A 14,731-nucleotide genomic window follows, 5' to 3' on the forward strand; every position below is an offset into this window, starting at 1 on the left:
CCCCTAAGCATTGTTTGTGTAGGGTAGAGTAGGTTAGATAACGATCAGTCCCATGAGACGTGACCGGGACAGATAGTTTAACACTGTATCCTGTTTAATGAGTGTATAACGCACTCTGGGATCATTAGATAACAGCAAACAAATTATAAAACATTTATGTTAAAATAAAAATCCCAATCTAGTGCACACAATTACTTTGTAACCACAAAGAACATAAACTTTAAGGTTGCCAGTACGTTCATGATCGGTGTAAACGGCAGATAGTACTATGTTATTTCTAGGTATTCATAGCGCTAGCAACCTCATTTGCTGCTTTTAGGCACTATGCTAATTTTAGCAAGTGAGCATGTTCAATTCTGTTGTGTCTTTCAAATTTGGTTCACAGCTGCAGCCTTTTTTTTCTTTTTTTCCCTCAGAACAGTAAATTCAGTTTAGTAGTAAGATTGATATTTTCATCTCACCCAGGCAGCTATGTATGCATGAGCACCGCCAGCCTGACAGCCAACGAAGGCCCATTGCCTCCCAGCCATATCCAGATATGGTGGTTGTGCGATAGGTCTTCTCTAACCCTTTGCTCTCTGTGCACAATTTTTATGAAATTATTCAGAGGTTTTTAAAAATTTTCATAATAAACAATCAACAGACTGGTGCAATCCTCTTACTGATACTTTCTTTCTATTAGTCTTTTGAAGAAGACAACAAAATGTAACAAAAAATCAACCCTCTAGAAACTGTATTTCATAATTATTTAAAAATGAAACTATTAAATACTATTGTTGCAGAGATTCTGCACCTACACAGAACTATGTGCAGAAAAACAGGACCTCAGTGTATAGGGGTGTACCAACCTATCGCCTTAGTACCCCAAATCCCCAAGCAGACTAGCTATAGTGTCTCATTCGTTCTCCAAAATTTCGAAGCTACAAATGATTAGACAACCCAGAACACTGCACTCCCGACTCTCTCAGGAATCGCGGTAGCAAGACGTACCCTTTTGCTCGCTCACTCGTACATTTCCACAATAAGAATTGGCTGAGTCACGGTAATAGTTCAAAATGTTTATTTTAACTATCGTGCTCTACAATACAGTATACGAGGCACTACCAGCAGCAAAATGCATAAACTCAGAACAATTAGCATTGTTACAATTCCATAGAGTACAAAGGGGGAAGTCAGTGGGAAAAGCACTATAAGGCCTAATCACCCTCCCCTTGACTGGAAGAAGTGTATTTATATAAAGGAATATCTCTGGGCTTTGACAGCAGACCCCATACCTTAAAGCCTGGATGCAAGGTTTACATCATCGGAACAGCATAGCTCTTCTCCATGGAAAGGTCTCTCTCCAAGTGTGTTTTAAAACCTGTATCCCCATAATATCAAAGCATGAGACTCCAGCTTTGCAGCGGTGTTTAGCATGTTACATCTAGGTGCTAGAGACTGACCAGAACAGAATAACAAGGGGCAATGTTTATCGACCTTGTACAGCGTGTTCAGACTAAACTCCAAGAACGTAGCAGAGAACGTGATGAGCAGTCGGTTCTCATGTGAAAGGCATAAATGGAGTTTTGCAAAAAGTCATGAAGTAGCGTGCGCAAAGGCAGCATCATGGCAGCAAAGATCATGCTAACTTAGCAATGTCGACAATGTCCCTAAGGGCCATATTATATAAAGCATGTAAGCTTGATTATCTCATCTGCAAAACAGAACAATATGAAAAGAACGTGCACTTGATTTAATCATACATATTCACTTCTGAATAATGGATTAGAACTGATTGGTCCGATGGACCAGGGTGGACAGGATCGGTTGGAGTCTATTTGCAAGCGTCTTGGCCAGGATTTTGGGCTCCGCATTAAGCAGCGAGATCGGCCTGTATGAGGCACAGGACTCTCTGGGCTTTCCCTCTTTTGGTATCGTCACTATCGTCGCTAGACGCTGGTCTCGTGGCAAGATTCCCTTCTCCTTACTTTCCTCAAACATGGGCTTTAAGTGTTTGCTAAGGGCTTCTGGCTGCAATTTGTAGAGTTCTATTGAGAGGCCGTTAGGTCCCAAGGCTTTGCCCGGGCGGAGGTCAACAATTGCACGTTGCAGCTTGGATGATTCGAGCGGGCTCTCAAGGGCTTCTCGGTCTTCGTCTGACAGGCAGGGCATACGGATGTCCGCCAAGAGGGCCACCGAGTCCTCCTCTGGACGATCAGATTCCCGGCTGTATACCTGCTGGTAGTGTCGTGCAAACTCCGCCACTATCTCCCGGGGCTCCGTTGCCACGGTCCCCGAGGCCGTTAGGAGTTCCGGGACCACTTTATTGGCCTGTTGCAGCTTGTCGAGCCATGCTATTAATTTCCCAGCTTTGTCCCCCTGGTCATATATCCTTCCCATCTTGTGTCTGGTTACCGCCTGAGCTTCCTGCGTGACCAGTTCCCTGTATTCAGCCGTTTTGAGCCTAAGCCTATGATGTGCTTCAGATGTCCCAGTGTCACTGGCCTCCCTCTCCAGGACTGCTAGATCTGCTTCTACTTTGGAGACTTGTCTTTCTCTATCTTTCCGCCTACCTGCTATAGTCGACAGCGCCTCCCCCCTGAGTACCGTTTTAAAGGCCTCCCATAGGGTGACTGGGGAGTCCACGGACCCTACGTTGCTATTGAAGTAGTGAGTGATTGATTTTGGTGAGTGCCTTTCTAGTCTCGTGGAAGCTTTCTAGTGATTCTTTAAACTTTCTACCATGGCATCTAAGATAATAAATGGTTACTTGGTAGTGTCTTTGTCTAATCGAACACTGTTCATAATGCTGAGAGTGCATTAATGCCAGTGTGCTTGCACTCTTTAGTTGATTGCCACGTTCAAACTGAGAAATTGGAATTCGTATGGATCTCATTCGCCTTTTGTTTTATCAAATGCCCTTACATGTAAATGTAAAGTTTTAAAAATCATGATTTATCGTTTGTGGAGAAGGATTTTACAGTATGTTTGGATCCTCTTTTCTTGTGCTGTATTATCACGTAAAAGTTCGGATTTTTTTGTCAAAATGTGGTTTGTAGGTAACATCTGGTTGAGGACACATTTCCAGCTTCTCTGTAATGTATACTAGTGGAATGTTTGTGGCACTTGATGCATACATTTATTTCCTAACAAGTTTTGGTATTTTCTGTTTTCAGCTGCAAATAGAGAATATTTATGAAGCTGGAAAGCTGAATCTTATATCTCTTGTTCAGCTCTTAAATCAATCTCTGAAGCTATTGATACAAGAACGTCGTCAAGTTGACAAAATTGGCCTTCAATTAGATTTACAGTACCTGGAGGTGAAAACGAAGTTTGAAAAGGAGGTTATGTCAAAGCAGAGAAAGATGAGGTTTGTTTCTGTTTATTTCGATAGACCTGGTTATTGGGGGGAGGGGGGGGTTCTTTCAATTTTTGTACAGTGTGATATGTGCCCAAGGGCTTCAGAGTGCTGCACAAGAGAACCAGGTGTTAAACTTGTTTTTTGTTATATTGGGAAAAACAATGGTTCACCTGGGCATCCGTACCAGTAGCAACAAACGAGCAATCTTCAATAGTTGATGACAGAACAATAGCAATTATCAAAGGTAAAGAATAAGCAGGCCGGTGATTAATATTGTATAACCATTTATTATTTCATTGCATACTTTTATCATTTTTTGGTGCTTTTAATGAAGATTCAGTGAAGATTGAAGATTCAGTGCTCACACTGTAGTGAAGAGGGGTGCAGGAGCAAGAGGTAACATGAGCCACAAATAAAGCATGAGACTCCTTAGCAATATAGTAGTCTATATAGGTCAACGGCAATTCAACCTCTGGTAATGTGAGGTCGTCATCAGGCCGGTGTGTGAGCACTCTATCTTGGAGGTTATCCACGAGGGTGCTACCTTCCGGAAATTGAAGGAAAGGGCTTCCAAGTCAGCTCTAATTATAGTATAGGGTTGCATGGCATAGGAAGCCTGGAGCGAATAGGGGCTTGTGCCGAAGGGACCAGCATAGAGGTACTACAGTACCGGATAGGTGAAGCGCTCCATGAATATGCCAGTAAATGGGGGCATCAATTACTTAATAAAAGTAGGCATGCGGCCAGCTGGCCTAACTACCATGGTCCTGAAGGAGGCCATATTCGGGAACGTAGCAAATACACACCCCGAATCGTGAAGAGCTCTGGTGCTGTCAAAAATCTCTTGGTCACTTGACCTAATGAGGCGTAGAGCCAGCGAATGATGGAAAGCAGAATTCCAACTGGGTTGATCCTGGCAAAAGAATGGTAAAAGTATGCAATGAAATAATACATTGTCATACAGTATCAATCACCTGCCTGCTTATTCTTTGCTTCAGACAATTTTTAATGTTCTTTCTTAAATTATTGAAGATTGCTTGTTTTTTTACTGGTACTAATTTCAGAGTGAATCTTTGTTTTCCCCAATATACTAAATTACCCTAGGTTCTCTAAAATATTGGAGTCACCCTTTGTCTTAATACATACTTATTTGGGCATGGCAAGATGAAGTGATTTACCCAGAATTGCAGAATATTGAGTTGATGCTGAAATGTCAACGTGTTTCCCCAGTACCCAGGGTGAGACCTCTGGCCACATACATGGCTCCTCCCAAATTTGTTTTCTTTCAATAATCATAACCTCTTTTATTCACTTTGGGTGTGATTCTTGTTACGTTAGTTAAAATGGTATTGGAAAAAGAATGGTGTGCCATTCCTGGGAGATTGATACACAGATGAGGCTAATCCTTCTTCAATTGTGACAAAATCTCCCCAGATAAATATTGATTTCTGATGACCGGGGCGAACTGAGAGAAATCGTAACGGACAGATACGGATCAGACAAATGCTGACCATGTACCCCAGGTCTCCTGAATGGGTAAATGGGTTTTTTGCTTTGAATACTTGAGGTTTTATTCACCCAGTAACTTTGAATATGGACCTTTCCACATTTCTGTGCCTAAAAAATAATAGAATCTCAGTATCTTTTGTTCATACTCCTGTGATAGGTAGTACTGTAACCTGTCTCTCCACTAAACAAGCTTATTAATTTTTCTGTACCACACGCCTGTACTCCCCCTCGTTCTGGTACGACTTAAACTAGAGCTATAAGCCTGCTGTGCAAGCTTTGATACCAACCTTTTCTTTTATATTTAATATAAAGGACGCGTTCTTGATTAGACTAGTTTTACTTTCACTTTCTGTCCTCTCACTTTGTTGAAAAAGACTGATCTTACTTCCTGTTGTATCTGTGAAGATCAGTTTACAGGATGTGAACCGTAATCTGTTTTATTTCTTGTCTGTCTTTTTACCCATGTCTGTACGTATATGTGCTTATCATTTGCATATTATTGTTTTCATCCATGACCATCTGTTTGTAAGCACAGTGTTAAAAGGAGGACGTTGCTTCCAGCGGTTCTTGGTAGTTCCAAAACTGTTTTATAGCCCCATACTGAATGTATAGTACCTTTCTTCCCAAAGGCTTGTGCTCTAAGCAGTCTTTTCAGCCCTGTGATTTCTTCTATTGGTTTAGGGGTGGCTTAGAGGTTTTATAGGTATTTCCCTTTTATATGGACTTCCTTTTTATAGGAGAGCCTCGCCCTCTTTCATGAATCAAACCGCATTTTTACATTTTAATAAAAGTAGTGTTAACAAGATTGAAAACATACGTCAGCCATACAAACTTTACAAACTTGAACCATAAGATTTTCACAACATAAATAAGTTGTAACATGACCAGTTATTGATCACAAACTATTTTGTTTGACCCTGCTAAGTGGCAGGTATCGAAGTATTACAAATACCTCTTAAATATTGGAGATACATGGCAATGCACAGGAGAATGTGTGCATGAATGACAGCAACCACTCCTTTACCAAAGAGATCCTGCCAGTTCTCACTGAAGCTCAAGAGATTTGGAGGAGACTTTTGTCTGAGTGATTCATTTCAAAATCTTTGTTCACAAATTATCTGGATCCCCAAGACCTCAACAGCTCAGTGTAATGTGGTGATGGACCCTTCCTTGAAGGACAAGGTGACATTGCCCTACAATGGATAAGGAGACCAAGAGCTGCAAGGAGAATTTTCTTGTTTGTGGGTCTCATTTTGGAGCAATATTGCTAGTGCCTTTGTGGAGAGGTTCGGGCTGCATGAGTTGCACAGGTGCTGCATTACTGTCAAACCAAGCTATGGGAGAGTGTTTGAGCATGTTGAATCGAGCAATGAACCTGCCAAATAAATAAAAAAATATTGTAACTTGCTCCTTTACCCATACTGTCACTAGGATCGTACACTGCACTATATCCTGTGCCTGTAGTTTTACCTTAAGCCCTTAGTTTTTAATACTGAGGCACAGGAGAACGATATTGGCCACCCCCTTGGTGTGAAGAATCTGATAAATTCCTTGATGGGTTAAGTCCTCCAACAGTGCAATGCTAGCACAGTAACATGGAGGGGGCATTTTAAGATTAACTCATCAGTTCATAATTGCCCTATCTGCATTTTAGAGATCAACACGTATCTGTCTCTTTCTGACTTTAACAACTTTTCTGTCTGTTATGAAGATCCACCAAGGGGTCAGGCACTCATCACATCTTTGTGACTTGTTCCCTTTAGAAAATGACCTTACAGCAAAGCCATTTCCTGCTAATCTCCCTTATTGTTGAGAATCACAACATCAGATTGAATTCCCTGTGCAGGTGCCCTTACTTTCGATTTTAGTGGGGAGTTTTCCAGGAATCTTCAGCTTCAGCTTCATTTTGGTAGTCCTGGGGCCATCCACCCTTAGGATTCCCTGTAGTATATGACCAATTCACTTATTTGATGTATGAGGGGTCACTGTCCTAGGAAACTACTTGATAGTTGTTTTGAAGGGCTGTTTTTGAATTCCCTCCCTCTCACTCTTTCGATTCAAGTGTTCTCTATCTCTCAGTAGTTGGGTAACTCAGACTCCTCTCGGAACAGGCATGAAGCATCCTTTTGCATGGTTGGTGCACGTATGATGGGGCATTTAACAAGCCTAGTAACTTTGTTTCTTCCAGTTCAGTGCTTTTTTCTACATTATGGTATTTTAACTTTCTGTGCCTGGTTAATATATAAACTTTTTGAGAAAATGGCCTCATGAGACTTGAAGTTTTTCGTTGAAAGCTTTATTGATGTCCAATACTAGCCAAGTATTAGTTGGATGTTGGACATCATTCAACACGGTCACACGTGGCAATTTATTCAGAAACCTCCCTGAAATCCACCTCACCGTAGGTCACACCAACACCTTTGTCTATTAAAGTAAGAAATAAAGTTGCTTATGCTCAAGGGAGCAGTAGAAGAGCTTTTATATGTGCACCAAAATACAGGTTAGTACTCCAACATTTTTCTTTAAAAGCTCAACAAATGCCTCTAAAGCAGTCACTTGGAATGGTTATGCTACCGGACATACAGCAACTCCTACAGCCAGGGGATTTTATGGCAAACAAGATTTTATGGCATCACTAATTCTTTTAGATGCCTACTTTTTTATCCCCTTCCTTGTCAAACAGAGGTAGTATCTCAGGTTCGAGGTGGCAGGTTGTCACTACCAATTTAAAGTTCTTTGTTTTGGTTTAAAATCTGCCCCAAGAATATTTACCAAATGCATTACTCCTGTAGATTACACTTGAGAAGAAAAGGACACCAGATACTTCCCATCTTTGGGCGACTGGCTGATAAAAGCACCATCATAATAGGGAGCAGTTCGTTCAATAAAATTCTTTCTCCAAATCTTCAAGAAGTTAGGTCTCAAATTAAACAAAGAAAAATCCTGTGTCGTTCCAAGGGCAAATGTGACATTCCTAAGGGCAATCCTTGATGCAAAAGTATGGAAGGCTTGTCCTACAAAGGAGAGAATTATAAAATAGTAATAACGGCTTCTGTGCTTTCGAGAAACCATTTCAATCGGACAATACAAAGCGTTCCTGGGAATAATGGTGCATGTTCATAAGACCACTTCCGTACCTGGAACATTCAAAGATGTCATTAGGGTAACGCCGTAAATGAAAATAGCTAATCGATGGTGGGTGATGAAAGGAAATACTTCCAGGGGTTTAACATTCCGCTACAAATCGCCACACTTTGTAAAACAGGTGCGTCTATGGAGGGATGGGGAGTGTTAGAAATGGGGATTCCTGGTTGGCTAAGGCTGGCGCCAAAGCCAGGCAGAAACCACCACTCTAGTCAGGGCAAGGAAGTCACCTGCCAAGATAACCCCTGCTCACCCCCTTGATAGCTTGGCACGAGCAGTCAGGCTTATCCCGGAGGCAATGTGAAAAGCATTTGCGCACGCACCCACCAGCAACAACATCAAAGGTCCCCACAAAAGGAACTCCACACAAGGTTATATCAAAAATAGCCTTTGTATTATACCAAACACATTAGAATAGTAATCGCATTATGTACACTGTGCCAACTGGCACTGGGCCATATTTACAAGGGATTATGTACACCAGACAGGCCCACATGGACCACTGTCAGAACAATCACAAAGTGAACTTGGTAAAAGTGAACTAGAACATAGAAGTAAAAATAAGTCCTAGAACGTACAGTCAGTAACCACTGATAATCACTGCACTTGCAACAGTCTGCGCCATGAATTCCGTCATGCACAGTATCCCACCAGTCTAACTACATAAGACCCTCATCACCTAAGTACAATCTTACACTAGGGGCGTAAATAACACAGGGAAGTACAATCTCCCTAACATACCTAAACAGGTAAAACAACCTCCTATGCCTAAGCCATGTCTAGAGGTATCATAACACAGGGTGTGCAAAACATACTACACACAGTACATTTTCTAACACCCAAAGCATTAGCACATAATTCACAATAGCACATAAATCACATTAGGGTCCAGGTTGCGCCACTGCGCCAAGACCTAAACGTAGCAGCTGCCCACTACTTGCTGGGCAGCTGAGGACAAGAACGGGGCCTAAACGCTGCAGCTGGCCCGAAGTGCTGCGCAGCTGGGGAAGGCCAAAGTAGGGATGCAGGAGTGCGACTCACTTCTGAGTCCAAAGTACACCTCCCTAGGAAGGAAAACCTAAACGGAGCAGCTGCCCACTACTTGCTGGGCAGCTGGGGTCTGTAAACTGTGGCATGGGCCCTCACTGGCCCTTAGGATCAAGACTGCGCCACGTGGGAGCCTTCTAGGCTCTAGAAATACAGATTGCGCAGAATGTTGGAGCCCTGTCGGCTCTAGAACTCCCAATGCGCAACACGGGGAGCCTTCTAGGCTCTGAACATGTGTGCCCTCTGGAGCCCTCTGGCTTGAAAAACAACTGTATGTATGGGAGCACTCTGGCTCCTTAAAGAAACAAATGCGCCCGTCGTTGGAGCCACGGGGCTCAGCACGGGCTCCTCTGGCCCTTTTAATCAACAATGTGCCCCGGGAAATACCTAGGCACTGAAAAAGGTGGGGCCATCCGGGGCCGCCATAACAATTATCTGGAATAGTTCCCATGAGGCACAGGGTCAAGGCTGATTTGCATATGGCCATGTCTGAACTGGGGTGGTGTGGTGAGCAAAAAAATGATGGATTTAGGCCCAGATCTCTGTACTGGGTTGAATGTATGACATGTTCTGTATTCTGTCCATCAACTGTTGTTTTTGCAGCTTCTAGAAGTGGCACTTCCACACTAGACACAGTAAATCCGCGCACATCATCGCGCAGCATTTAATCACACGAGTCCGCACTTGCCAAACTCTAGCCTGCACTCCCCACACATCAGGAACTACCATGGACACACATTCCCCATGCATTCCTATGGGAGGGCAGGCCAATCTCACACACGCACTCAGAGAGCGCACCCACTTTACACTGCGCCACAGCGCTAAAGTGCGCAAAGACCAGAAATCACTATAATGATGTAACATTAACCACTTCCGCGCGGATGACAAAGCCAGCTCGTCATGGGCGTTAACTGCGCTACGCGAATGACGAGCTGGCTTTGTCACGTAACCCGCGATTTTTGAAAATCCAGCGCACAGCGGGAAAACGCGGTAGCGGTTAAAAGGCAAAAAGTTCAGGGGTGAACCTGCCAGAAGGGCCAAGTCCAACAGTGGGAATGAGTGGGAAATTGTCACACAGCGAGAACATGAGACATATACATTTCTTGGAATCAAGGGCAGTATTATTGGTACTGCATGCTCTTCTTACAATAATAAAAGGATCTACTGTACTGGTTTGCTCAGACAATACAACCACACTGTTTTACCTAACAAGGAGGAACAAAAAATTGTAACTCATACGAAGTAAGCACAGGATATTTGGAGTTGTATCTTGCATCGTAAAAATGTGCTTAAAAGTAGATCATGTGCAGGGTACAAACCAGTTGGCAAATTATCTGAGCAGATCTTCAAAGGAATTCCACGAGTTGGAACTGTCCCTCATGCAGCTGTCGAATTCTGCAACTGGGGAAGCCAATCTGTAGGCCTGTTTGCTTCTCCTCTCAATTGGAAATGCAGATTTTGTGCAGGCAGGCAGATTTCCTCACAAGATTGTGGGGGAAACTCATTTCAGATTGCTTGGACGGAAATAATTGCATAACCTTTGCACCTCTCCCTTTGTTTCCCCAATAAGATAAATATGTGTGTTGAATCATTCTAATAGACCCAGCATGGCCAAGGCAATTTTGGTGTGCAGAACTTCTCCTTTTGTCGAAACAGAAAACCCTTGTGAAGTAAACTTTTGTTGCAGTTGTCACCACTAGGGTGAGTGAGGGTTCTTCTAGAGAATAATCTTTTCTTCTTCACCTTGGCCCTTGTTTTTTGACCACTTAATTTAATTTATTCACTGTGTTGTTCCTCACTTGAGACATACTGTCGTTTTACAAAAATTGTAGGCTCTCTTTTGTTGTTAATAGTTACACCCATGAAAACTGCCATGGAAGAGAAGAGTTGCAGTAACCAGTATTACGGGAAGTAATCCCGGCAGTTACTTCTCAGTCTGGGCTGTTCTTCATAAAGAGGCATCACTCTGAGGCTCCGGCTAATTGCTAGAGTGCGTAATTGTTCATTTACTGTGGGAAAAGCAGTGTAACGTGACACTGCTCTGTGACCTAGAAACACGACGAGAGGGTCTTGCAACCCAGCGCTGTCACGAGTCTTGGCGTTCTAAGTGCAGATTATGGTGTCTCGCGATGCCTGCCGCAGAGGGGCTGCTTGGAGCCGCGCGATCGCGCATCGCTCGGCGACTCTGGGCAGGCGTGGGGCCTGTACCGCCCCCGGGCTGCATCCAGAGCAGCGCCGCCCAGCGGCACAGCAGCTGAACGTTTCCTGTGGACCACGGCGCCCTACGAGGAATACTTTTCTGTTTTTTGGCAGGCAGAAGGAGCTTTCGGAGCCAGAGTTGGGCTCTCGCTGCCTGACGTAATGTTTTCGTTCGGGACGGCAGGCTGTGGCGCCCGGAGCAGAGGCTGATGCGCTGCTGTACGCCGGGAGGCAGCCGCCCCGGCTCCCATGGAGCTCTTTGTTTTCCGCCCCCTCGCCAGCAGTACTTCCCCCTAAGAGAAACTGTTGCTCTTCGTCCTGCGGAGACTTTTACTTTATGGCGGGTTGTTTCCAGGAGAGTGGAAGTTGGTGTCTGAACTCCGTTTACGGTCACCTGCTGTCTGTATTTCTCTGTGTTATCTGGCAGGAAAGTTCCGGGAACACAATCTCCCTATCTCCCAGGGAGACTAAGGTCATGGCTGCTGGTTCCCACCCCTCCGGGTCCTCTATCTCTTCCTCTTCTAGGGCTATGTTGGCGAGGTGGCGCGCAGGGGGGACTTGCAGCAGGGGGTTTCTTGAGCATGGGGCAGTTGGGGTCACTGGCATAATGCCCTATCTGTTGACATCGGTAGCAGGCGGTGCTTATTCTGGGTCCTTGTCTAACGGGTGGGAATCCGGCCCTTGCGTCCGGCGGGGAGGTCCCGGGCTGGGTTCTAGGGGGGCTGCGGGGAGGCCCTGCCTGGGACCCCCTCTGTCTACCCTGACCCCCTGCGCCCCTCTGACGTGGAGGTCCGTGTTCGTGTCGGCCATAGTCTCCCAAGGGACCCCGTGGGACTCTTGTGTTCACCCATCGATCAGCCTCGACAGCCAGCTTCCGGGAGTCGGCCAACTTGCTGTCCAGAAGGTGCTGTCTTAGTTCCACAAAGCAGTTGTTGGATAGGTGCTCATATGCGATGAGGTCAATAAGTCCTTCAAAGGTGGTCACCTTGCTGCCTTTAATCCACCCTTCCAAGGCCCGGCTGTAGAAATTCACGTATTCTACCCATGTGGTGCCGGGGATCTTTTTGCAGTCTCTAAATCCTTGCCGGTACATTTCCGGGGTGAGCCCATATCGAGCCATGAGGGCCTCCTTCATATGGGGGTAGGAGGTCATGATGGAGGAGGGCAGGTCCAGCATGGTGTCTCTTCCCTCAATGAGGAAGCGGCCCCATAATCCGGCCCCCCCAATCCTTCTCAGGTACTCGTGGGCGGTCATGGCGACCTCGTACGCTTTGAACCATTGCTGGATGTCGTCATTTTTATAGTTTTTTTTCACCACATCCTTGGGGATGTGGACTTTTGGTTCTACCGGGGGACCAGGGTCTCTGTTCCCCGGGGTCGGGTTTCTTCGTTTCTGGCTTTAATTTCTAGTTCTTTCAAGCTGCGCTCGTGTTTGAGTTGGAGTTTCTTTCCTTTATGCTCCCGCTGGAGCTTCTTTTCTTCCAGATCTCTTTGCAGCCATAATTGCTCTACGGCTAGTTTCTTTTCCGCCAGCTTTAGTTCGCCTTCGATTTTCAGTCGTGCCAGTTCTAGCTCGTGGTTTCGGTTGCGCTCTCGGTCAGTCATTTCTTCTATCGACAGACCTCTCTCCGTGCTGGTATTCCGTGGTAGGGAGTCGGGTCCCTCTTCTCTTAGGTCGTCAGTTTCGGTCGGCGGCTCCTCCTCCTCACCATTTCCTTCTGTCGTGGGGAGGTGGGACCCGGCCTCTACCCAGGCCGTCAGGACTTTCTGGAAGTTGTCTTTGGTACTCAACCCAGTGGTAGCGATGTGGAAATCTTTGCAGAATTGTTTTAATTCCTTGTGGGTATATTCCTCCAGGCGGTCTTTCTGAAATGCGGTCTTTTCGCTCGTTCCGGTGAGACTCATGGTGGTTCTTGTTCAGGTGGTGTCAGTCGCTTTACTGTACGATTCCTAGACGTAGGCTCTTATCCCGTCGCTTGCCACCAATGTTAGAAGGGGCGATCCCGGAGGCCAGGTTATGTCAACACGATTCCTCCGTGACCCGCCTCTCCCACCAATAATGCAGAGCCCTAACGAGGGATCCCCACCGGGGAGGACCTCAAGTTTTGAATCGTACACACGAGGACCACACCACACTTATGAACAGACACTACACCGTAGGTTTTCGATATCAAGTTCTTTATAAACAGGTAAAAGGATTTGCACTCTTATGTACACACGATCGAGGGATCGTAAAAGTCTCAAGGCTTCTGGGAAAGGGGTAGCGGGACAGTCTCAGTCTTTAGGCCAGTACGGAACATACCCTGCGCACAGCTCTCAATCCTCGAGCCGGGGGTTACGGAAGATGGTAGTCGTACTGGTTGTCCCACTCACTTGAGAATGACTCAAGTTGCGTTGGTAGCGTCGATAGTCCAGCCGGACCAGAGTACTCCTCGAGCCGCGACTGAGTTAGCAGGGCTCGATCCGGAGGATAGTTCGTGAGGAGCCGCGACCACGTCAGCAGGGCTCAGGATGTTCGCTGAAGGTCTTTAGGGTTCAAGCTTGAGCCGCGACGAGGTCAGCAGGGCTCCGAAGTTCCAGTTCCAAGGATGAGCCGCGACAGCAGGGCTCGAAGAGTTACGAAGTTCAGTTTTCCCCAAGGACAGCCGCGAACAGATCAGCAGGGCTTTCTTATCCAGGATACAACTGCCCGCTAGTTCTGGGGTGGGCCTTGATATAGTCCAGTGGCCCTTTGATGTCCAGACCCTCGCAGGCGGAGGTCCGAGGCCTTGGGGGCGGGCTGTTGGTGAGGTCCGGCGGTTGGTTCTTTGATCCCTTTGAGGATGCGTCCGGGAATTCCTAGACACCCAGCAGGTCTGGAGCCAGCATTCGGGGAGGCCAAAGGTGCAATCGAAACTGGCCCCAGGGGAAGACCAGAGGTGTGACAGAAACCAGTCTCAGGGGAGGCCGGAGGTGCCATCGAAACTCCGTCTTCACTCACTAGGGTAGTCCTCACCCTCCCAATGGGGGCTGGCGCATCTGGAGCCTAAGTTTCGCTGGGGCTGGGGTCATGCTAAGCCCAGGGAGTCGGGGATCTCGGGAAGGGAAAATCGCTGCCAGTGGGCCTATGGGGCCTTGCGGGTTCGGGGCGCGCGGGGCTGGTGGTCGGGGACAGGCCGATGCTGGTCGTTGGCGTTTGGACGGACATGGGCAGGGCAACCAGGGGTTTCTGGGTACGGGGCTGGGCTGACGGGGAGCTGAGGAACGGGGGGGAACCACGCCACGAGGCCAGGTCCAACAGGTACACTATACAGGGGCTCACAAGGGTGACCCAGTAATCAATCTGGTATGTACCTAAAGTGCATGGTATCAATTTAGAGAGATCAGTTGGGCTGTGGGTCTGATTAGCAGGCCCACAGCCACACTAATGTCGAAAAACCAGAGAATCACAGCAAAAAGTGGGGGTGACTATAGGAAGCAGACCCTACTCTCCTACAGACTTTATTACCCCTA

General features: G+C 46.2%; 1 protein-coding gene and 1 non-coding gene across 4 annotated transcripts in view; both read left to right on the forward strand.

Annotated features, from left to right (window-relative positions):
• Positions 1-14,731, forward strand: part of HAUS6 (HAUS augmin like complex subunit 6) — a 407,393-nt gene that overhangs the window by 191,431 nt on the left and 201,231 nt on the right. For all 3 annotated transcript variants that reach the window (XM_086961463.1, XM_086961465.1, XM_086961464.1), the window contains exon 9: positions 3,156-3,349. In XM_086961463.1, coding sequence (XP_086817589.1) covers positions 3,156-3,349 — 194 coding nt within the window. The remainder of the gene's footprint in view (positions 1-3,155; positions 3,350-14,731) is intronic.
• LOC147727381 (small Cajal body-specific RNA 8) lies at positions 4,716-4,845 on the forward strand. Its single transcript, XR_015309619.1, has one exon.

The sequence above is a fragment of the Lissotriton vulgaris genome, chromosome 3_1 (assembly GCF_964263255.1).
Source record: "Lissotriton vulgaris chromosome 3_1, aLisVul1.2, whole genome shotgun sequence".
Taxonomy (NCBI): Eukaryota; Metazoa; Chordata; class Amphibia; order Caudata; family Salamandridae; genus Lissotriton; species Lissotriton vulgaris.